The sequence below is a fragment of the Crocodylus siamensis genome, chromosome 6 (genome assembly GCF_052110815.1).
Source record: "Crocodylus siamensis isolate JL-2025a chromosome 6, ASM5211081v1, whole genome shotgun sequence".
NCBI classification, from domain to species: Eukaryota; Metazoa; Chordata; order Crocodylia; family Crocodylidae; genus Crocodylus; species Crocodylus siamensis.
Genome location: NC_143400.1, coordinates 15,739,005 through 15,763,817, shown reverse-complemented (window position 1 = coordinate 15,763,817; position 24,813 = coordinate 15,739,005). Strand labels below are relative to the sequence as shown.

Sequence of the window (24,813 nt, the reverse complement as noted above, 5' to 3'; positions counted from 1 at the left end):
GATTCTGTTCTCTTATGATTCATAAATATTTCTCCTTAGGCAAACATTCTTGGGGGAAAAGAGTGAGGGCTGCTGGTACTCTATGAAAAGATTCCTTTCTACAATACCTAGCATGAGGGATTTCTGTCCCATGACTGCAGTTCCTCCTTACTACCGCAAAACACATAGATAAATAATAGTTACTTTTATTACTATTATTATCTTCACTGGCTTTACTCCAGCAGAGAATTCAGTCCATTACATCAGTGATAAATGATATATAGGTACATACATGCAAATATATCCCATCAACACGCGTCAGAAAACCTGATGCATCATGCAAGCTAGAAAGAATGACCGGCAATTCAAATCAAAGTGCTTGCTTAATCAATAACAGGACAATAATGACATCAATAAAAATTAAATACATAAATGCTAGTGACATGTGATTGCCATATAAAATTGATTCTTTTGATCAGACGATTATTTACCAACTTCACAGAAGTTTTGTGTGAATTAATAAATTAATGTTCTTAAAGGGCACTGAAGATGCATGTAATAATTGCCAACAATTATTAGTGAATATGAACTATATGCATATATTACTGTTGCTGTAAAAGGTATTGTCTTATTACAAATAAACATTATCCCATGAATGCTGAGTTATACACTTATTAAGTCTTTGTTGTGTGGTAAGAAATCATAAAACTTATCAGCCTTGCTAACTGTAATTATAAATAAATATTATTAGTATCAATTATTACAGAGGATATAAAACATTTAAATGTGTATGTGGGAGAATGTCAACTTCCAATGAACCCTACTAGGTTGAGAGTCTGGGAGACTGAAAATTATTTAGTGCCAACCTAAAAAACTTTAAGCATTGAGAAGATACTGATTAATTATACTAGGATTATCCACATACTTGATGTTAGACATATGTTTAAGCTTCCTATTGAAACGGGGCTGATATACCTAGATGGGCAGAGCCTACAGATTTGCCAGGCACTCACCATCACATGAATATGCCTCAGTCACAGGGGGCCTGTTGGGGACCCCTATGGAGGCAGTAGAGGAATTCAGTTTCCATGGCCCATTTAGCTCTTGGGCTCATAGCTGTCACTGCCTGAAAGGGAAGAAAGTAATGCCAATGGTGATAAAATGACAGGTTTTTCAGCAGAGACATAAAACCACCATACTTCTGAAAGTCTTTGGTTACCCATAGAAAAATATTACAATATGTCTGATAACAAATATGAACATTTGATTCCCAACACCTATTAGAAAGCCCCCAAAGTACTTGTCATTAACAATTTTTTTCTTAACTAACAATTTTTTTCTTTTCTTAACTTGTTCAGTTCAAATCTTAGGTGATGGGTCTGAATGCTGAGATTAGGTCAGTAAATAAAATTAATTATAAAGCTCAAAACTACCAGCTGCAGGTGGCAGGTTTAAATGTCAACCACCAGGCTAATTATCTAAGAACATTACCCATTACAAACTGTGAGTTCAGGTCCTAATAGTGTCACTAGGCACCTAACAGCCATCAGGAACCTCTCCCTATTACTAACCATTTAGAAAATCAGTAGCCACTGTGGGTGGTGGATCTGAGGCACAGTGACGTTGCTACCTAGTAGTTAATGACTGCCACAGGCGGTGGATTCGAGACACAGCCACGTCACCATCTACCTCATAGCTAATGACCATTCCAGGCAGTGGATTCAAGACGCAGCTAGGTTGTTCGTTATGCCTAAATCGCTAAGCAGCAGGTTTAGCTGGAGACCTAACCACATCACCAACCAAGACAAAGCAGATGATCCTTATTGGTGGCAAGTTAATTTCAAGACCAACCCGTGCTGCCAACTCCATGGCCAACAACTGAAGAAGGCGGCAAGTTCGAGCCCAACTGGTGACCCTTCCAACACCAACAGCGGCTGCTGGAGGTAGGTTCGATCCACACCTCTGAGATTTTTGGCTTGCCTACGGGAAAAAATATGATGCATGTGAGGGCAAATGGAAACATTAAATATTTGACTTTTACCACAGAGCAGGGCGTGGCAGAGCAGCTCCCCCAGCACAGCTAGTGGGGCCCTCAAAGGGCGCCAATGATCCTACCCTACTCCTCCCCTCTTGCACCTTGCCACCAATTTCTGAACCTGGAGGAATGGAGCCCACCCCAAAAAAAAGCCCTAGGGGGCTCCCACCCCCCAAAAAAACAATGGGAAAAAAAATCCCCAAATAATTTGTGCCTCACACAAACTTCACCAAGCCAAGCTAGGGTGCGCCCTGCTCCCAGTGATGTCACCCCTTTACCAGCCAATCCCAAAGCAACTTGGGAGCCGAGAAGGAAATGACGTCACCGTATCCCTCCGCCAGCCAGGTCCCCTTTTTGTGTATGTGTGTGTGTGTGTGTGTGTGTCTGTTGGTGCCTTGTGTGTGTATCAACCCGCAGCGCTTTTTTTTTTTTCTTTTCCGGGGGGGTGCAAAAAAAAAAATATTAGGGGGGGGGAGGGGGACGCTCATGCAACCTGCCCTCCCCTTCCCGCTGCCCTTTCCGAGGTGCTGTGGGGGTGCGTGTCCCTTTAAGAGAGTGCGAGAGCCGCCTCGGCTGAGCAGCGGGCAGCGGCGGGAGAAAGCGAGGAAGGTGAGTTGGCGCGAGCCCGTTATGTGGGGTGGGGGGGACGGACGCAGCAGAATCAACCGGGCCGCGGGGAGGGGGGGGCGAACCGCGGGGGGGGGGCGCGGGAGGCGGTTGGTTACCGTTGGAACCGGTTCGAACCGCCCGGGCCGGGGGGCGGGGGAGGGAGGGAGTTGGGGGGGGGGGGGCGAGCGAGGGGCCGCGCGCGCCGTACACAAAGCGGCCGCGAGACGCTGTTGGCGGGGAGGAGGAGGAGGAGGAGGAGAAGGAGGGAGCGCGAGGGGAGGGGCTGCTCCCGCTGGGCGGCGGGATACCTACTCGGTGCTTGGACGGCGGAGTGATCCGCGCCCCCCCCCCCTCCTGTTGAGGGGGGGAGTGACCCCCTGTGTGAAGCGCCCCCATGCTAGAGAGCCCCTGCCTCATCCCTGTCTGCAGGGGGAGGGGACAGGCTGCACCCCCTCCCCCTTTCCCCAAGCTGGTGCTGGGTGGGCGGCCATGTTGGGCAAAGGGATTATTTTTTCTCTCCCTTTTTTTTTTTTTTTTCCCCCTCAGCAGCCACAATGAGCTGAGGCTGGCTGGCTGGGGGAGGTGCGGCCCCGCCTTTGCAAAGGAAGAACCAACAGGGCATTTGCTTCGGGGGTCTTTTGGGGGGACTGCTCTGACCCCCTGCCTCATAATCAAGGGGGTACTTCCTAATCCTCTGAGGCCTGAGCCGCTCCCATTGGCCTGCCGCTTCTCTCTTCAGGGGCTCCTCTGGGTCCAGGGGGTTTCCCTTGGCAAGCTTGCTGCTTGGCTTCCTGGCTGAGGGGGCTTGCCCTGGGCGTGTCCACCGTTCCCTCTGGCCCCCAGTGAAACCTCTTAGTCCTGTTCTCCTTGGTCTGGCTGCCCCGCAGGGTGAGAGGTGTCGCCTTGGCCTGACGACTGCTTTTCTTTCCACCTTCAGAGTGATTGAGGATGGCTGACACCAGGGCATCCTTTAAAGTTACCTTCTGCTTCCTATCTTCATCTGCACATGGGACATGGAGAATGTTCAGGTCCAGGCAGAAACACCCCCCTCTATGCATGCACACAGACACCAACAACATGTACTTTGCTTTATTGACTTACAGTAGTTGCAGCTGTTGGCAGGGCACACCAAATGTCTGCAAGTGACTGATCATGAGGAGGGGGAGGCTGCTATTTGTTTCTGGAGATGTCCTGTAGTGGTTTATGACAAATGGGCCTGCCCCATTCTACACCCCACTATCCCATATCTCGCTACTTGCGGGTCATGCCGATTGTAACGTCTGCCTCTGAATACAAAGTGTAGCTAATTATTATATATGCGTTCCTGAGTTGCCCCTGGGTATAAAATATATTGACATAAATTACATCAGAGACTGCCTGTCTGATCCATCCACCACATCATCCCAAACGTCCTCCAGCTTGTAGCTGCTCTGAGCCTCCAATGTGTCTTGCAGGTTCTGCAAATGTTATGGTTGCCCTTTGTGTATGTGCACACATCCTGACACACGTGTGCACGCACTTCATGTATGTGTGGATGTGTGTACATATGTACTATGCATGTGCACACATACTTTATGTATGTGCATGCACACTTGCACACACTTTATGTGCATGTGCACACACCTTGTTAATAGAGGTACAAATGCTCAAATACTAACTGGCCATGACCCTTGAAGTGGCTCCGTATGGGCAGACCTTTGCACCTGCACATATACCCACTGAAATTAGCGGAGCGCTATGTGGAAATTGCTTGTACAGAGCTGGTGGTTCAATCAGAGCCAAGTTGATGCACATACTGTTAGGTTCTGGGCAGAACAGGCTTGCAACTTATGGGTAGGTCTGGTCTCATACAAGATCTTCAAAGTGTAGGACCAGTCACTATGCACAGCTATATCAGAAAGTAAGTTTTAATTCTGCCATTTGAACTACAGGAGCAAATAATTTTAATTAATATATTATTATAATAGGCATCCCATGCTTGAAAGCTTTAATAGTAAAGTGATAACAACATAGACAATTTAATAAGCCTTTTAAAATAATCACTCTAGATGGTGAACTAAAATGAAACACATCAGTTGACAAAGAGTACAGTTGTCTTGTCCTGCAAGCTGCACCTCAAGTGCTCAAACCCATCCCCTTCCATATGAGATGCTATACAGAGTTTTAAAATAGTCATATCAGCAATGATGAGATGGTCACATAAAATCCAATACCTATTCTTTTTCTTTCCTGCTTAAAAAACAGTGTCATATGTCAAAGTTGATGGAAGTTACTTTTCCAGGTTATAGATTGCAAATTATTTCAATAACGGGGTTATGTCCTGTACTAATCATGGGATTAGTTTACATTGTTGAGAAATATTTAATACACTATCATCAAGTTTTAAAGATGGTACAAGATAAGATACACTCCTTCCTCTGATTGCTTACTGTTAAAATGGAGGGAAGACAAGGGACAAGACAGCAGCTCAGATGTGGGGAGTGTATAGGGACAAGGAGAGAAGTGGGACACACCAAGGAGGTGGGTGTGGAGGGAGATCGTGAAGGACACAGCTTGGCTCAATGCACCACTGAACTCGATTTCTATTTAGCATGTTTCTACTTAAGGAACCAAATTAAACCACCTTTTTTTTTTTAAGTGAAGGGGTCTGATTTTTAACTTTGTTTTCTGGCCTATTTAAGCAAATAGGGGGGAAAACTGAAGTGGCAGCTACTTAGGGATATAGCACTTTCCCACATTCAAGAATTCTGGAAGGAAACTGAAATGTTAACTAAGATGCACCATAAGTACCCTTAGGTTAAATCATCTAAGGAGCTATACAAACTGGCAAACTTGTTTGGCAAGAAGAATGTACATAAATTTACACACTAGTGTTAAATTAATCTTTGGGATACATGTAATAGTCTTAGTCAGCTCCTACAGTTTTTAGCCAAAACTCATTGGGTCATAGCCTGCACCGCAAGGAAGAGGAGGGAGAATGTAGTTCACACACCCACTGCTCAACTCTGTTGCAGGCTAAGGTAGCCCAATAATGCCTCTGCTTCAGCTTCTTTTCTTCTGTAGCTCTGCATATACATAGAATGATTTGGGTGCAGATTTGTTGAGGGCAGCATACCTTCCCCTTTCTTGACACTCCTCTTTATCGCCCCACAATCCCCCCTGACTGGGAACAGTCCCAGAAATCTTGTGTACTTTGGGGTATGCTCTGGAGAGATGCACATGGGTCCTTTGCACCACCTTGCTCAGTAATGCTCAACCTCAGGGTTGTGGATCCACGTCATCCAGTTCATGCAGCTCCCCATAGATCCAGAAATTTGGTGGCAAGGGAGCAGCGGAAGCACTAATCACTGGTTCTCTGTGGGGACCCACAAGGAGTGCTACAGACTGGATAACATGGGCTGGCACACTGGGTCATGTTGGTGTCCTGGATCACGCCTGCAGACCAACCCCACTGGGGAACTGGCCCACAGTCTGACTCCACACTATTCATCCCACCCCTGGTGCTGGAAAGTTGGGCACTTCTGCCTTAGCTGGATCAAGGAGACAGTAGGACAATGATGAATCAGTTCTGTTGACTTCAGTTACTGTTTTATATAAGGATGTGGGGTTGGGTCTTGTGTGTTCAGATTAAAATTAGTATGTCACAGTGTTTTGGATGAAATAAGTCCTTTCTTTTATGTCAAACCTAGGTTTGCTAGATTGTATTCAGATTTCCCTGTGTTAAAGTTATTTCCTCAAGTGGCTTAGTCCAGCTGCCCAAGATGTATGCTACTTTGTTATAACCTGTATATTTGAACATAAACAAGTCAGTTCATTACTTCTTGCCTGAGTTTCTCTAATCTGTAAAATGGTAATGATGATACTTCTTTATCTCGTGTGTTCCGAGGATTAATTAGTGTTTGTAAACTACTTTTGAATGTTTGGGATTAATAAGAGAATTGCAAAATATTTAATCTTTAAAAACAATTTTCTCTTCTTATTTTCAAACCACCCATATAGTAAGAAGGAAATCTATTTATCATTTATTTAGTAGGAAGGAAATTCATATGATCTGATATTCTGTTCTTTGGACTGATATTGTGTGGTGGATGATTCTACTGTTGAGCAAAAAGTGGGCTGTGAACAGTGTCCCAAAATATACCAATCTGTATTTTTAATTATAAAATTCATTTTAAAAGTGTTTAGACCAAGGGTATCATATCTTATTATGTGAACTTTCTAGGATGTTGCAAAAATATTATTTTATTTTAACCTTTTTTTTTAAAAAAAGCAAATTATGTGCATGTAATCTGTATGTGGTAACTGAATTTTTTGTTAAGAAATATCAAGTAATATATAACCTCATGACTTTTAGAGATCACATCATTCAGACACACCTGGCTTATTTGTTCTGCAGCTGTTATATAAAACCCCGCTATCCACAGGTGCTTCTGATAATGGAAAACATTTGGGATTCTCTCCAGTAAATCGGTACTGAATGAAGTTTATGGACTTATACCAGGTTAAAACTTACCTTAGCCAGGAATAAGTCCCTTGACTGTTGAGCTGGTATGAATATTAGGCAAGTTTGTGTCAACACATAATACAAGCCCCCTTTTGACACTAACTTGCAACTACAGTCTCCTTAAAATTTTATCTGATGGTCTTTTAAATAATTGAGATGTATGTAGTTGGAGGGTATTTTTGAAAGCTGAAGTTATAACAAAATGTTATGCCAAAGATTAAGAATCCTATCCTTCCCTTATCCTATGCTTTTGTCAAATTTTCTCAAAGAAAAATGGTAGTCCATACTGGCTATGTTTGATATGTACTTAATTGTTCAGCTCATTGATTATTTGATAAATATGATTGGAGCCTAAGCTAGATGCCAAATTTCAGCTGAAATTGGAAGAGAGACAAGTAGCCTTTTTGTAATGAGGTAAGGAGAAAAGATCTTTTTCCACTTTAGAGTAATCTGTCTACTTGGATGTAAATTAAAATTCTTTATTCTTGGATCACCACCAGTAATGGTAGTTGCTTTTAGCAGAACATGTAATCAAATGCTAACTTTTTAATACAAGAGCCATTGGCCAAATTTTTTTTTTCTTGTGGTAAAGTTGAATATGATATATGTTGTTCAAGTAAAACAAAGAGGCCATATTTTGTATTAGTGCTAATTAGGCACAAATAATACATTTTTTAACTATAAAGGTCACTTTCTACTTTTCAACCAAAGTAGGGGGGGAAAAAAGCCTTGCATCTAAGATGTTTTATTTCTTGCAGTATATTTAGCACATTTAGTGACTTTTTTTGGCATCCATATTTGCAAGCAAGCATCTGCCAGCTCTGCGCTGAAAAGCTAAATGTAGAATATTTATCACTGAGATTAATCATTTTATTGAACAAAGGCTTCTTACTTACAAAAATATGCAAGATCAAAGCTATGAAAAACAAAGCTGTTACGTTGAAGAAGAGAAGACATTTTCTTAGTTGAGCTGATACGAGCTGATGAAATACTGTGCATTTAATGCAAGTTAGTGTCAAAGAAGCTTGTAACAACAGTCACCTTAGCATTTTGTATGTGCGTATTTTGAATAATTATGAGGTGTTGAATAATATTTTCTTAATAGTGTGTGCTGAGATTTCCTCTATAGTTTGAACTTTAGCTGATAGACATACCATGCATTCTTTAGTCTATAGATTTGGCTCGCTGTTCTGTCTTAAGTATTTATAGAGGGACCATCACTATAGTATTTAGGCCCTGTTGCTCATTTGGTGTGAAGTAATATGACTCCAGACAAATGGTTACTGTTTTAAGAGTCACCATTCTTTTACCAGCTCAGAGCAGCTTTGTCCAAGAAGCATTACATGGAACTTTTGTTCTAGATATTTCTGTGAGGATCTTGAAAATCACAAATGTGTGGATATTGGTTGTGATGCTATTTCACTAGAAATAGGAATCTACCTCTCATGTTTTTCTTTAACAAGTCCAAATGTTAAAGTTTATATCAAAGGAGAAAGAAAAGGGTGTTTTGGGCATATTGATTCTTCTTTTCCTTTGCAAAGCAGATCTTAAAAGTTGGGTGGGTTGTGGAGGGTTTTTTTTGTGGGGGGGGAGTTGACATCTGAGAGCTTTATTTCTCAGAATGTGGTTTTTTAAATATATATTTTGTCATCCAGACATTTTGTTTATTTTTGAATAAGAAAGTTTGTAAGGTCTTGGTTCTATTTATGTCTGTGTCGCCGATTGCCTGTGTGATCTTGGGCACTTCATATCTTTGAGACTCAGATCTTTGCCCACATTTTAAAATGAGAGTAATAATATGCTTCCTTAACATAATGAAGGTGTTGGGAAGATAAATACCCTAAAAGTGTTTCTGAAATACTCAGCACTATGGTGATGAAAAGTTGTTTTCCTTTCCCCCTCCCCCCCATAAAATTCAAGTGCTATGTTAATAGAAATAGAAAAAATACGATTCAACAATACAATTATATGTCCATAATTACTTGTGAGAGTTCTTTGCCTAGCTCTATGAAAAATACTTGTATAATTAATTTTAATGGAGACTAGCCTAATGTACGCTGTACAATTAGCCAAGCTCATAATGATAAACAGTGATTTCTTTTTTTACTGATGTTTTTCTAATTAAGAAGCTTATTATTTTTACTAATCAACTATTCATTTGTTTTCTTTTCTCATTTGTCACTATGATTTTTGTTCACTGAATGGGCTATTTTTAATCAAACGTTTATCTGTGGTATTCAGTGGACACGTAATAGAGTTGCTTAGCAGGCATGTAGATATGCAGTCATTGCTTTAAAAGATATTTATGAGAGGGAGTTTGGTTACTTTAAGTTGTAATAACTTGGCTGAAATGGTATCTTAAATTTGTTTTCCTCTTCTAGAATAACGTAGGAGGACCAGTTGATAATTTTCTTTAGAAATTGTTGGTGATAATAGCTACATAAACACACTTGCTGCTTGCTTTCTACACCTGGAAGAAAGACCATAGTAGCCATTTTGTTGATTAACTTTAAATCCTCATCCTGCTTTTTTTTTTAAATCGTCTCCCAGTAGAGAGAGATCACCACTGTGACATGCACGTGGAAGTCTAAAGCTTCAGGTATTTTAAATAGATATGTTGGTCTAAAGCCTTGGTTGTCAGCCAGTGCTGTGGCACCCTGGGGTGCCTCCAGATTCTTTGAAAGGTGCCATGAGGTGTGAGGAGATAAGCACAGGCTGAGGCTTGTCCCTGCCTGGCCAATCTCCCACCCCCACTTCTTGGTCCCTGTGCCAGGAGATAAACACTATAATACAAAAATTAGTTTTTGAAATTGGGTGTCACTCAATTCACAAAAGTTTTGGAAGCTTCCCTCGAGTCCCCAAAGCTTGAAAACTGCTGATCGAAAGAGAAAGTGAAGAACAAAGAATCATTCTGTAACTTTTGTTCATGTGTTCCAGCTCAAAATACCAAAAATAGATCTGATGTGATGGATAAAGACACAATCCTTGAAGCTCTTCCTTATGTGAATGATTTTACAGAAGATGTAGTGTGTGCAGCAGGCATCAGGGACACTTGTGGATTCCTCCCTATGGCCCAGGATAAATGTCATGAATTCACCAGGCATCCAGGCAGGTTGGCTGTAGTCAGTGGCTGCTGTGCCACCTGCTGAGCAGGCAGCCTGTTATTCTCAGGCAAGTGGTACCTCCTAGAAAAATGAGGGGGAGATAAAGGCAGAGCTGGAATGAAGAGCTGTTAAAGGAGAGAGTGGAGCAGCAGGTGCTTTGAGAGGTGAGGAGGGCACACGTTATTGGAAGAAGGGTTGGGAAAGGAACAATTTTGGGAGAAAGGGAAAATGATGTAGGGTTGCTTGGAGGGAAGGAGCACAGAAGCTACTAGAAGGAACTGTTGAGGGGAAAAAATGAAGAGAGGAGAGGTATTAATATAACCAATGCCACGCTATAGCAACTACTTCTCTACCCCCACAAGTTCCCAGCAGCCTCATAGGCCCCCTGCCTACCTGATTATTCTTGTCTGTAAAATGTTACACATGGTGCTGGCAAGCTATGGTCTTGTTAACAAGAATTAGTCTTTTAGGCTGAGAGGTGCTGGTAGCTCTGCATGAGACTGATGGGTGTGCTAAGCACCTCCTATTCAGGCTAACTGAGGGAACCATTAAGTCAGGAGTATAGCTTGTAGGTTGTATTTATACCCAAAAGCTTGCAAAGAAGAGTTTTTCCAACTAGTTGAGTTGGTCTAATAAAAGCTACCAGATTTACCCAAAGAACCTTGGAACCATTAAGTGGTTTTTGTTTTGGGTTGGGTTTTTTTGCCTACTTGTAACTGGAACAATGGAAGGCACTGCATAAGAACTGGACCAGCAAGTCTGGGCAGTAACTGGGGCATCTGTTGGCATTTTATGGCTCATAACAAACACAAGAGTCGGGCAGCATCTGGGGGCACTGCTCATTTTGTGTGTATGTGAGAGCGCTAGACAAACTAGGGCAGAAAAGCCAAAACAGATGGGTGTAGAAGTGGCTGGGATAGCCAGTGAAGTACCCAGAATGTGGATAACCTTGGAAAAAAGCCTAGGGAGAGAGAAATGCAAAACTGTAGAACTCTTTGTTCAAAGATGATACATTTATTAAACCAACTAGGAAATCTCAAAAATGTATATATATTTTTCTGCAATCTTTCAGACATGCATGCCATTCCTCAGGCTCAGAGAAGATTAAAGATGGCAAAAAGTCCCTATAGGTAAAAAAATAAATAAATAAACTTAATTTTTGCAGCGAGGAAGATGAAGGTAGAAATGCGTTCCTCTGAGTCTAAGAGAGTGTAAAGAGAGAGAGAACATTTGGGATAACTGGTGACTGGAAAGACACTTGGAGCTGATAGCAAAAAAAAAGAAAAAAAATTCCCTGTTCTTTCCATCTTCAGGGAAACAGGACTCTGCATATTCCTTGCATACTAACAAGATTGTGGTGGGGACCTTCCTTTACGATCATTTTCTCCACTTTAACCCAAAGAATTCTCAGGACACTGACTCTGGGCTAACTACTGAGGTCAAAAGAGCAGTAGAGGTACTAGCTTGAATAGGACTGTGTTAGGACAACTTCAGAGAGGTCCCATGAGAAAACCTGCATTAAAGTTTTAGGAATTGAAACCCAAATAAGACCATGTACAAGATGAAGCATGGATAATCTGTGTAAGGATATTACAAAATTGCGGGATTTTAAGAATATGCAGTTAAGTGAAGGGGTAATATGTGGTTAAGCATGACAGTCAGCTTGGTTAAAGGATTTAATCATTTTATTTCTTAATGTAAACTTATAGAACTGATTACAGGGTTTAACTAGGTCGCACTGTTTTATTCAGAAGAATATTACTGTCATCTGCTTTTCAACTTTCTTATAAATACAACAGAAATCTGGGCATCCTCTAAATACCATTTTTCCTTTTCTATTATCCTGGAAAGAAATAGACATCAAGCTTGAGACAAAATTAATAGCAGAAAGAATGTCAGTGTTGTGAGAAGTTTCCATGACATGGCAGGATGGAGGAGCAAAATGTTCTTGTTGGAAGGAAAAAATATACAGGATTGGATACACTGTTTCAGATTTTAACTTTATTTTTTTAATAGGGTGGATCACTCGTTTGTGTCAGGGTTTGAGTGCTTGGATTTTTAATCTAGACAGTGGCTGACAGTAAACTGTAAATTTGAGGGAGATGCAGATGTTGCTTGGGTAGGATTTTATGGTAAAAATGGCTGCATCTTGATGATCAGAGATTTACAGTTTATTCACACTGTGATTGCTTAATCCATGGTGTATTGTAAAACAATTTTAATTTTAGTTTTACAGCAATTAGCTAATGAAAGTATTGTTCTATATTTAAGCCTTCCGGTCAGCTGTTTTCTGTGGCTATTGAGAACACAGATTGTCTGCAAATGAGTTGGATTACTTTCTTGCATGTCTTTTATTGTTATCTGTTTATTTTGGCCAGTCTGTCTCGGAATGTTTCTCATCAGATTTAAGGGCTGTCAAATGGTAGTAGGGATGACAAAAAACAATCACAACAGTCTCCTCTTCCACCCAAACATAACCAAAAGGAGCAAAATCCTTTTTAGAAGTGCTAATTCTCATTCAGCTATCCTACAGAAATGCCACCTGTTCAGCTCCTAGTCCTTTCTAGTGATCTAGTATTTGGAAAAGGTGATACCTTTACAGCACAGGTTCACAATCACCAGTCCGTGGCTTGATACGGGGCCATGAAGGGTTGGCTGCTGGGTTGTGACATGAGCTCCCTGCTTGGAGCCCCATCTGTACCCCTGGGCAAGCAGCTTGCACTGCCAGCAGTGACATGCAGAGTTAAACTGGGCAGCCTGGGGAGGGAGGCAGCTGGCTCTGTGTGCCCCGTCCCGCTCCCACCACCATGGCTGTGCCTGGCAAGGTGCTGCCTACACAGCAGGTACTGGGGCCTGCACCAGGCCAGGCAGGACCCCCCCCCCCCCCCCCCCCCCCCCCCCCCCCCACAGCCCTGCCCACAGCTGGGAGTGGGGGATATGGATTGGGAAACACCCAGGGCGGAGGACAGGGAGGCGGCTCCACTGCTTGCTCCTAAGGAAGGCAGCAGAGCCCCTTCTTCCCAAGCAACCCCAGCTGAGTCCCCCCTGGGCCACTGCCTATGCAGCCGCCTCTCCTGCAGAATCCCCCAGTGCCCACAGCTGCAGTGCCCCAACACACACCCAGGAACAAATTTAAATATTTACAAATTTACATGTTTAGATAATTACAAATTTAAATATTTAAAGTAGATTGTTTCTGTACCTGGTCCGCCAAAATTCTTTGAGTGAGTCTGCTAGTCCACAATATAAAAAACGGTTGGAAGCTACTGTCTTACAACAGTAAAACAGCATTCAAGAAAAAGAAATAAGTTTTCATGGTGCTCTGTTAAAAGCTCTAGTTTCTTTAAAAAAAACAATAAAGCTTTTGAAATCACTGGCCTGAGTTAAAGACTCCTAAAGGCACCATTCAAATTTTGCATAAACCTAATTTAAAGAGGAAGTTTAGAAAACTCCTAATTCCTGCTTAATGGAACAAGGTGGAACTGGTTCTACAAGAAAGCTGCTGCCATCTTTTTTGGCCCAGTGGCCTGGAAACTGAGAAAAATGTAGTGTAGGGTTGGATATGAATGTGTAATTTAGGATGAAGACTGTTAATGATAAACAGGCTTTTTGGAGGAGGCCTCATGCTGACATCTGTCTTATCTTATAAGAAAGGGCTTTCCTTGTGACAGTGAGAGCCAGTATCAGCATTTGGAAACCATCTTGTCTTAATATTGGTTTGATTGTCTCAATTCCCCAGGGACAGTACAATCACCTACTCTGGATATCTTCAAAAAATGCCTGGATGCTCACCTTGCTGGGGTCATCTAGCCCCAGCAGTCTTTTCTGCCCAAGCTCATGAGGGCTGGACCTGATGTTCTCAAAGTCCCTTCTAGCCCTTGGCATTTATGAATCTCTGTTTAATTGTATGTTTTTTAAAAATTGTCAGTGCTCAAGGTCCAGATTAACTGCAGTTACACAAGAGAAAGGCTCAGCTGTTTTATAGAAGCTTCCATGAAAAATTCTGGTAAATGTGCAGTGGTTCTGAGAAGAGCAAACACAATTATTAATATGTGTAAAGAACGGGACACCTAGTTTTCTTTCATTTTGGTCATACTATCTCAAAAAAGATGTGACAAAAAAAAAAAATTCAGAGATGAGTGACAAAAAATGGTTAGAAACATGGAGAGACTTCCATGAGATGAGACTTAAACACTGGACTGGTTCATTTAGAGAATGCATAGATAAGAAAGGACATGATGGAGGGTATATAAAGAAAGGAATGATGTAGTGAAGATAAATGAGACATTCCCGTTTACTGTTCTCATAAGGAGCATGTGGTAAACTTAAAAAGCAATAAATACAAATCTGATAACAGGAAATCCCCTTTTTAACTAGCCTATAATTACACAGAATTTCTCACAAAGGAGCAAACTGGGGAAAGAAGGGCTTTAGGTGTGAATGGCTGCAGGGGGAGTTGGAGGCTATAACGGGTCTGGGAGTAGTGCAGGAGCAAGGGTCTTCAGTTTTTATAGGAGTGCACTTTATACGCATGTAAAGTTGAATTTTCCATACTTAAAATGGTGGTGGTTCTAAAATATAGGGGAAAACATTTATTCTTTTATTTAAATTCCTGATTTTAAAAAAATCATAAGTTTTGGGGCTGGCTGTTGGGGTGAGCAGTAATAGGAAAGACAAGATTTGATGTTGCGGAAAAAATATCGAGGAGCAACCTCCAATTTTATTTTTGGAATGGGAATAAAAACTTAGCTTTTAAAAAGCAACACATGGATTTGGTTCTAAAATGAGTAACAAAAGGAATTTTTTAGTTTGGAATACTGTATATTCTTCATTGGAGGGGAAAATGAGAACATTACTAATAGATCTGGAATGAGAATCTTTTGTGTTATGATGCTTGCTACTTGGTGAATCTTGTTTTCCTGGTGGCCACTAAAGGTCTTTTCCTCTCTTCCCTTTGCAGGATGGCGGACACCGACCTTTTCATGGAATGTGAGGAGGAGGAGCTGGAGCCATGGCAGAAAATCAGTGATGTGATTGAAGATTCTGTTGTCGAAGATTATAATTCAGTTGATAAAACTGCTACGGGTAAAGAGCTATTTAGTTAGAATTATGCAAGACATGGATGTTGTGCTGCAGAGTATCTATATTTAATGGGAAACTGCAGTGATCAGTTATGTCCTCTCCAGTAAATTTTTAGGTATCAAATGACATATACACTAAAGTACATAAAGTGTTAATTTTCTGAACAGTTAGACATTCCTGGTGCTGTTCACTGTCTCCGTAATTGTGAGTAAACCTTCTGTGCATGACAGCAGGAGCTGACATTTTGGTGGTCGTTCAGCAGATAGACCTCCTGTTTACAACTCTGTTAAGAAATGGGAAATATCCATGGATGGAATCCATCGGAAACAAAAGATTTTCAAAGTTGTTAGAAGGCAAGGTGTCTTTTTGTTACTATTTTCAGAGGAGGCAACTGTAAGCAGTTACTTGCCTAATGTTAAATCAGCCAAAGTAATTGTTTTTTAAAAGCAGTGAATTTATAATTCGCAAGACAAATGGTATGTCTCTAGTTCTTCACATCTTACATTGTACTTTACTACATATAAATGCTAAATAATAACTAACTACTATGTTCATCTAGCAGCTTTGAAAACCTGACACCCCGCCACCTTGTCAATATGAATGGCATTTCCTTGCTTATATTGTCAGACTGTCAAGATGACAACTTGTATGATTCTTAATTACTCTTCTTTTTTTTAACACAATTGATTTTTTTGACCCTGATCTTGTGAACACATGCATGCTTAACTTTAAGTACCCATGTAGTCCTATAGAGACAAGGTTCTTTGGGTAAATCTGATATCTTTTATTAGACCAACTCAAAATAAAAGATAAAAGATATCAGATTTACCCAAAGAACCTTGTCTGCCTAAGTCCTTAGACCAACACAGCTGCAACCTACACCCCTGTAACATGTAGTCCTATTGTCTTCAAACTATGTACATTTGAAGAGTCATGGATCTTTCTTGTTCATACTTAAATGTGCCTTTTAGAATATCTTTTCATATAGTAGTTTTCTTTTAATGAGTCTGAACATTAAAGAGACATAATAGGTAGCTAAAACTTCCATTTTTCAGTCATTACTTAATAAATCCAGTTCAGTATCTGAATTGGGTTCTTTTATATAAGAACGATGCTTCATAAATATTGACTTGAGCTGTTATCAACATGTTGAATTTGGCTGTGCGTGAAATTTAAACAAAATATTTATTAAAATTATGATTAGCGTTAAATGATTTATTTAAAACTAAAGAGTAGGCATAATATGAATAAAATATTTATTCACTCTCCCTTTGATTCATCTGAAATTCTTGAGAGTCTGGTGCGTGTTTAAAAAGAAAAAGAAGTATTTTCCTAGCTATGTATGTGGGTGGAGCAGACGGGCATATTGCGTACATTAGTCTGTTGTTTGGCTATTTGAATTGCTTTTTCTTTGCCTTTTGGCTAAAATAAAGCATAGCATCAGTTTAATATTTTGCACCAATAGGGGCTGTGTTATACTGTAGCACAGGGCTAGTTCTAGCTATCTGACAGGTCTCTTGCATGTCTCATTACTGTGATTCTACATTCTGATCCTAGTGTGAAATGTGCTGGAGGCATTCTTGATACTTAAATATCTTGGCAGTAGCTGTTTGGCACATCTGGTAGTAAACATTGGAAGTCTAGAAGAGCGTTTGACACTTGGACTTTTAAAAAGCGAGTAGCTGATGAATATAATGGAAGGTGAAGAAGATGTAGCTGTGGTTCCCAAAGAGGGGATGTAGTTTTACAGCTTTCTGGTGCCACCTTTTTTCTCTTGCTCTTCCTGCTAGAGCAGAATTTGAGGGAGCTTTGTGTGGCAATTGGAGATGATGCCAAGATAGATGGTACCAGGAAAGAGAAAGGGATTCAGTCAGGGGTGGGTGGGAACGGGGCACAATCTGCTTAACAAAGAAATCATCATGGTGTTGAACTGGTCGAATAACTTTCCTTGCTTGTGCTGCTTAGTAGAAAATACAGAGACAAGAAAGCAGGATTTCTTGAAAGTACAGGATTTACTTGGTGAAAAAGTACAGCAGTACAATCAAGTACATGCTATCATAGCATCTGTACAAACACGTTGTACTACCTCTGTGCTTTTTTTTTCTAAATGTGATTATGCAATTCCTTCCTGGCAGTTTCAGTGAGTCTGCAGCCTGTCTCTGCCCCTCTGCCAATTGTTGCCCATGCCTCCATAGGCGGTAATCTCTCTACAGCCACGTCGGTCAGTAGCAGTGGGGCTCAAAATAGTGACAGTGCTAAGAAGACACTAGTGACACTGTTTGCAGACGACAATGGTAAGCAGAACCACTTTCAATATTTAGAATGCTTTGTACACGTGGGTCTTGAGGGGAAATGTTAGGCCTCATTTGTAGTTATCCTGTCTGGTACTGTGATCCTGTGAGATGTCACAAACTCAGCAGGGATGGGTCAGACCAGTGTTTAAATGGGAGACTTCTGAAAATCTGCAGGTGGTGGAAGAAGTGGTGCTGGTTTTTCTTTTCTATAACTTGGTACCAAACCCAGTGCCCTGACATTGGGAGAAAGTACTGAGATTGTGTTGGCTTTTAGATAAGATGGAAAACTAAAGGCCTGTCTAGTTATGGTCACCTGGGTATCATCAGAGTGCATTTTGCAAGAGTAGAGGTGTCAAAATGGAATTGTTAGCCAGCTTCCAACTTGAGCAGTCCTCTTGCCTTCCATTCTTCCTGCTCTTTGAGTTGGATACGGTATTTCTCATTTCTGGTACTAAAATTGTTGTTCAGTTTGCTGTTAGACAGCTGTCTTGCTTCATTTTCAGGATGGCTAAAGTAATCTCTGGGTAATTTTGTATTTCAGTGCATTAAATTCATAAAGTATGTTAGGGATCCTTTTGGGGATTTAAGGGGCTGTATAAATGTAAGATTTATTAGTCAATGTTTGACAATCCCACATTATAAAGAAAAATCCAGTACTAGTTTTCTATGGCAAATGAGTTCTGATATCCAAGTAAAAAATCAAGAGCTGTGCTTTATTTGGAATAGTGACTTGTTTATTGAAAAGTAGGTTTTCAGAACATTTTGAAAGCCTTAGCTAAGACAACAGTCATATATTTTTAATGTTCATTGTTTTAGTATTTAGTGAGAAAAATTAGGTTTAGAGGGAGGCTATGAATCAATTACAGGTACTTAATAAAAATCCCTGCCATACTAGCATGCTAATTAGGTCAATACTAAAAAAGCAAAGCATGTATGATTACTAGCTGATAGTATTCAGTCTTAAAAGGCTATGTTAGCAATAGGCACCAATCAGTAAACCTGAACTTGGGAAAGGGGTATCCAAATCTCTACATTTGGAGGGTCACTGTCCAGATGTTTCCAAATTTCATGTAGAAGGTTGAATTTGTGTTGCAGCTGAATCCAGAACATTATTTATCACATCACTAATGACTGTACCTCTATTCTAATCCTGTCAAGACTGACAAACTCCCTCTTATTTGTCCCTTTTTTTCTTTATTTTTTGAGGGGGGCAGTCTAAAAATAAGTGTCTTGGTAAGTTCTTGCCATGGGAATCTAATTCAAAGCTGCAGTCTCATCTGAGCATGTAGGGAGGAGGCCTAGAGACTGAAAACAAAACCTGACTGTTTTGTCTGCCTCTTTCAATCCCTGCTGCATAGAGTCTGAATGTGCCAAACATTCCCTTTGGACATCTAGAACATGGGCGGGTTAGCAGGATTACTAGTACAATGCCACAGGCTACTTTGAAAGAAAATTTCAGTCTGTATTTTATATAAATCACAGATGCACACGAAGTTGTCTCCCTAATGAACTAGGTCCAAGGGCACTAAGTACGGTTAATGCCTTTGCCGTGAATGGCTAGTATTACATTCCTATGCAGCTGTTGCTCCAATAGCTATATTAAAGATTTGGGGCATAGTTGTGGTTAACCACGATTATCTTTTTTCTGGCTGTTAAGAAAGTGTTAGCAGTTGTCACTGGGCAAATGTCACTGCCTTCAGTTTATTTAATCCTCAGGGAAGAGATTAAAACATTAAGACATTTTACCTTGACTCGATCTGTTGCTCTCCGTAGCTATTTTTCTTTGTGTGGGGCTTGTAGAAAACCTGTGGCTGAACGACAATCCAACAGTCCATGCAAATGAATGAAGAGATGCAACGTGGAGCATTGCAGGGCTTGTTTGCTTAAATAGGGGTTGCCTGAACTCTACCCAACTTTGAATGCCATTGACAGCTTGCTGTAACCTTGGAGCTGCTCATCATTTGCTCTGGTCCCAGGCTGCACTAAAATACCGCATGTTGGGACCTGTGGCCATCACGGGATGTACTTCTGCATATTGAGAAGCATTCCTGAGGGCTTGTAGAATTTTTTGGCCAACGCTTGACCAGGAAGCAACACTTTGATCCCTGCAGAAATCTAAAGCAGAACTTTAAAGGGAGGTATGTGCAAGGGAGGAAGGGACAGTGTCAGTACCTTGCAGGGTCTCAGCAGTATGTGCACAGACTAGGTTGGTGTCAAAGTCTAAGTTATCACTGTTAAAGTCTTGCATTAAGGCACAAGTTGGGTTAAATTGCTGTTTGTGTTGTTTTTTGGTGTCTGTTAGAGACAGAACTGGCAGCTGTATGGAGTGCTGGAATGTATTATTGAGAGCGTAGTAGGCAATGTGGAAGTGGAAAGGAATGCATAAGTTATTCCCCTTAACTTATCTTAAAAAAATTGAGACTGGCTGACTGGGTTGTGACCTACCGCTAAATGTAGTTTTTGTTTGCTGATAGCAGTTTAAATTTGTAAAGTGTGTTGGGGATTCCTTGGGATGAAAGGAACTATAAAAGCACACCTATTTTCTACATCTCTCTAGAGCCCTTCGATTTACATGAGTTAGGCTAGATTTCCTTCTTGATTGGACAGGTACAACAAAGGAGAGAGATTTTGCCCATTAACTTTTAAGACCAGAAATAAATAAATGTGTATGTATATATGTGTGTGTGTATATATGTATGTGTGTGTGTGTGTGTATATATGCGTGTGTGTGTGTGTGTATACATGTGTGTGTGTATGTATATATATTTGGCTGTGAATATGGCCTTTTCATTCCTGAGTAGTTGCTTTCTGAGGCAGTAGTCACAGGGGAATCCCTTTTGGTTCACTGCCAGTGGGGATTTAAATGGCATAGTGCCATATGGACATCTGTCACCTCTACGATTCTGGTTGTCTCTGCTGTCCCAGTAACTCTGAGGATCAGGTCCTGGTTTAAATTGCAACTATGGCTCACAAAAGGAGCCACATCGGGAATTATGCCAGCTTTTAGCAGTTTTTTACATTCATGATCTGTCTTGTTGTGCATTGTTTTATTTATATTCATTAAAAACAGTTTCAAATCAAAAGGCTTGTTGCAAAGGACCTGTTAAATGTCTTCCATCCTCTGTCAGCCAAGATAAACAGTGTTTCCTTAGGACAGGGGTGTCAAACAAATGAGGTGGCAGGCCAAGTCTGGATCATGAGGCTTTTCAGAGACCAAATAGTCCACCTCTGGATCTGACCCATGTAGGATCTGGCTGCGGCTGCTTGAAGCCACTATCTATGCTGTCAGCAGCCAGGGAGTTAACCACTCCTGTGCTCCACCCACTTTGCCAATTGTCACTGATTTTAGTTGCCATCAGCAATTGAAAATGCTAAATTGGATAGCACCATTCACCCTCTGAATGCTTGCTGTGCTGACACAGCAGCCACAGCAAACAGGCTGAGCGGTGGCACCAGGGCTGAGTGGTGATGGCATTAACTCCTTTGCTGCTGGCAGCTGCAGCCAGAAGTTCCACAGGCCAGATGACCCACCCCCAGGAGTTGTATGTTCGACATCCCTACTCTGGGATAAAGGTACCGCTACACACAACCTAGCAGGCCTAAAACATAACCTACCCAAAGCAACAACATCCACATTAATAAAAATGTAGCTTCTATGCCAGCTGAGCCTTCAGTAACCAAGTTGGTGTGGGAATTCCTTCATGGGGGTGTCAGACTTCTCAATATTAAAACACCCTAGACACTAGCTCGCCAGAAGAGCAGAGTAGGAGGGCATAGTGGAGTGGACTCATCCATTCATGAATCAGAAAATAGAATTGCAGAAGCTATAGGTGGAAATTACCTATTAGCTATCTATTTCATCACCCTGCTAGAGCTGCATTTTTCTCTACTGCTTGATTTTAAAGTCCAAAGCTCTTGGGCTTCCACTACTTCCCTTGGGGAGACTTTTATAGTCTAACGTAGTTGAGCTTTCAGACGGTCATTCAAACAGGCATTCAGCCTGAATTTTCTTTGAGTGCTCCTTGTTACACATGTTTGTCCTATCCTAACTATAATCCTTCTCTCTCCCTGGTGTTTACATATGTAACTAGAAGGTGTGATACTTGTCTGTCAGCTTTGATTTTTTTTTTTATAAAGGGTTGCTCCAGTGTTGCTAATAAGAAAATGTGGTAGGTGCACATCGATGTGATACTTTGACTTTTTGTAATAAATCCCCCATCAAATCAGAATGTATCTTGTACTTCTGTAACACTTTTCACAGCAAGAATCACAAAGGGATTTCACACCTGAAATGTTGAAATTAGACAAAGGAAATATTTTGTTTGTGACTAATGTACAAAAACTGCCTAATGGCACACAACAAGACTATATGGCAGATTAGGACAGAAAGGGAGAGAGAGTGCTACATCTAATTAAAACAGAATGTCATTCTTTCCTTGGGGTGACAGTCCACACAGATTCCTTTCTTGATACATATGTTCTCCAGGCACATGGGATTAGATGCTTTCATTTCCCATTGGGCATGTTGCATGGGTACTTTCATACTGCCTCATTTAAGGGTTTAAAGCATGGAGCACACAGGTGTCCTCTTAGCATCTGTGTATCTCCCACAACTGTAAGATGGAGCTCTGTAGGATCTGCTTACTCCACCTGCCATGTAGTTTAGTTGGTGTGTTTTTCTCTCTGTCACGTATTTATTGCCAACAAGTGTAATTTTCATGTTTCAGGTAGTTCAACTCACATCTTCCCCTTATACTGGGGTTCTGGGATTGGGTCAAAAGCCACATGGATTTTAAGACTGGTCTTTATTTAGATTAGACATCCGCAAGAACTACTTCACAGTTAGGGCGGCTAGAAGCTGGAACCAACTTCCAAGGGAAGTGGTGCTGGCTCCTACCCTGGCGGTCTTTAAGAAGAGGCTTGATGCCTACCTGGCGGGACTCCATTTGAGTCCAGTTTTTCTCCCGCCCAGGCGGAGGGTCGGACTGGAAGATCTACAAGGTCCCTTCTGACCCTGCTTCTATGATTCTATGACACTTTGCCCAGTAAAAGCTGCGCTTGGTCACAGCATTGTTTTTTCCTAGTGGCCCTGGCAATCCAGGACTGTATCTTGAGATTTCAAACCACATTCGCTACAGAGTGGACTGTCTGTCAGTATTGTCAGCACTGATGTCTGACGGGCAGGAAGGTGCCGCACTCCAAAGATGAGCCTGGCTGAAGTTGTTCTCCCTGACAGACTGGGATGAAAGGGTTGTAAAGTTCATGATTTATCATTTTCATTCATCCATCGGCCATAAAACTGAGAACTTCTGGTGCCCAGGCACTGCCTTCTAAATCAGTACTAGGGTCATGTCTAAATCAGGTACAAATTTGATACTAACTCTTTAGCCCTCACCAATGCCTCAGTATTAGGAGCCTCAGCATTCAGTGCATCTGAGATAGTAGTCCTTCCTCCTTGGTACCCACTACTGCAGCATCTAAACCATGTGCTGTGCTAAAAGATATATAAAACCCACAGACAGCAGTGTCTTCTCTCCTTAAAAGATTAAAGGTGGTGACATACAAACAGAAGCTTCTGGGTCACTGGTACCGGCCTCTCCTATGCTTAGATAGGGTACACTTGAGAAACTGGCCCTCCCCTTGTAGTCCTTTTCCTCTTTCTCAGCTGAGTATAGCAGAGGCTTACCTTTCAACCAAGCATCTTCCCCTGCCTGGATAGCACAGAGATATTCAGAGAGGGATTCTAGAGAATTTTAGATAAAAAGCTGTCTAAGGCTCCCAGAGGTTGCTCTGCTACTTGGTACCATCCTCCATCTCTGTACTTCTACCCATATCAGCGGATAACAGTTGTTATCAGACATATGGGGGCATATAACCATATTCCAGAAAACCTATTACATCAACTATCCTAATATCTCAATCACTGTTCCTAGAAACAAATTAAACATTTCACACATGCCTAAAAGGCATGAGAAGAGCCAGGAGCATCGGTTGCAAGGGGAAGAGCAACTGATGTCTGCTGTTTTCTTCATTCACACCTAGATAATGGATCTACTTAGATCTGTCTCGGTTGTTTTAAGGCAGGGGTATCAGGCAAACAGTCCTTGGCTAGATGTGGCTTGTGGAGCACTGTGATCTAGCCCGTGGGTCTTGGGCTGACCCCACACACTGTGCAGCATGTGGAGTTAGTCTGGTATGGGCTAGACCTGGCTCCATGAGCACTGTGTGCACCACAAGGAGTCAGTCCAGGGCATGCATCACATGAGGTACCTGCACTGAACCAACCCTGAGTCTTGGCTCCAGAGCCAGTCCAGATCAGACGGCACCAGAGCCAGCGCATAAGGTGCATCTGGTAGAGCATTGCATGCAGTATGTGTCCCATGCCAGCAGAGGGGTTCAGCAGCGGGTTACATTGGTTAGGACCCCCTATTCTAGGATCCTGAGTGCTGGCTGTAGTGCATGGTCCCAGTCTGGCCCATAGACTGGCCCAGCAACCCTCATCTGGCCTACCGGGCTGGAGGAGTTGGAGCACCTTAAACCAGGGGTGTCAAAGAACTGAACGTGTCTTGGAAGGAGTCAAAGGCAGTCAGTGTAGATGGACAGGATCTTGAATAGTCTACCTCTTTCTACACCAGCAAGGCTTACCATGCACTTTGTAAAAGTCTGCTGAGACTGCAAAAGTATATGGCATACATCTGCATTTGTCCTGGACAGCTGAAAAGAGATGTCAGGAAGCAATGGATCCTTGTTAAGGGATTTGAGTATTTTTAATTACATCTCCAGCAGTTTAGGAGAGATCAAAACAGCAGGGGCTTACCAAGCACATGCTGAGAGAGAAGGATGAAAAAATTGGGCTTCTTCACCTGTAAAGTTTCTCGTGCAGCCAGCCTCCAGATGGAGACTGACTATCAAAAGGTGTCTTTGTTTATAAATAGGCTTCTCAAGAACATCAGGAGGAAATAGTCTGTCATAGCCAATGGACATCTGATTGTTAATACTTTGCTCCAAGCTGTGCTGGATGTATCTGACACCACATTGTGTGCAATGGCCATTAGAATAACTGTGTTGTGACTTCAGTCCTGTGGGAACCCTATGTAACAATCGGGGAAATCAGTTATTTGAGCTACAGACTTGCCAGTAACAAAACAGATGTGTCCATTATGTCCTTCAAGGATCCCAAGCCAATGTTTATGTTTTTAAGAGTTT

The 24,813-nt window shown here is 41.6% G+C and overlaps 2 protein-coding genes across 14 annotated transcripts in view; one reads left to right on the top strand and one right to left on the bottom strand.

Moving 5' to 3' along the window:
- The window catches only part of LOC149861254 (methanethiol oxidase-like), a 37,799-nt gene extending 35,673 nt beyond the window's left edge, over positions 1-2,126 (bottom strand). Inside the window, exons 1-2 of one of the 2 annotated variants that reach the window (XM_090053560.1) lie at positions 1,831-2,126; positions 993-1,105 (exon numbers count right to left, since the gene is read on the bottom strand). The gene's annotated coding sequence lies outside the window, so the exon portion shown is untranslated. The remainder of the gene's footprint in view (positions 1-992; positions 1,106-1,830) is intronic. The other variant, XM_090053563.1, reaches the window with a different exon arrangement.
- A 260-nt stretch (positions 2,127-2,386) lies between these two features.
- The window catches only part of POGZ (pogo transposable element derived with ZNF domain), a 45,076-nt gene continuing 22,649 nt past the window's right edge, over positions 2,387-24,813 (top strand). For 2 of the 12 annotated variants that reach the window (XM_090053552.1, XM_090053547.1), the window contains exons 1-3: positions 2,388-2,623; positions 15,192-15,316; positions 17,449-17,607. In XM_090053552.1, the coding sequence (XP_089909678.1) occupies positions 15,193-15,316; positions 17,449-17,607 (283 nt within the window). In that variant the 5' untranslated portion in view covers positions 2,388-2,623; position 15,192. Of the gene's footprint in view, positions 2,624-10,064; positions 10,396-15,191; positions 15,317-17,448; positions 17,608-24,813 lie in introns of all 12 variants that reach the window. The other 10 variants (XM_090053554.1, XM_090053549.1, XM_090053558.1 and 7 more) reach the window with 8 other exon arrangements.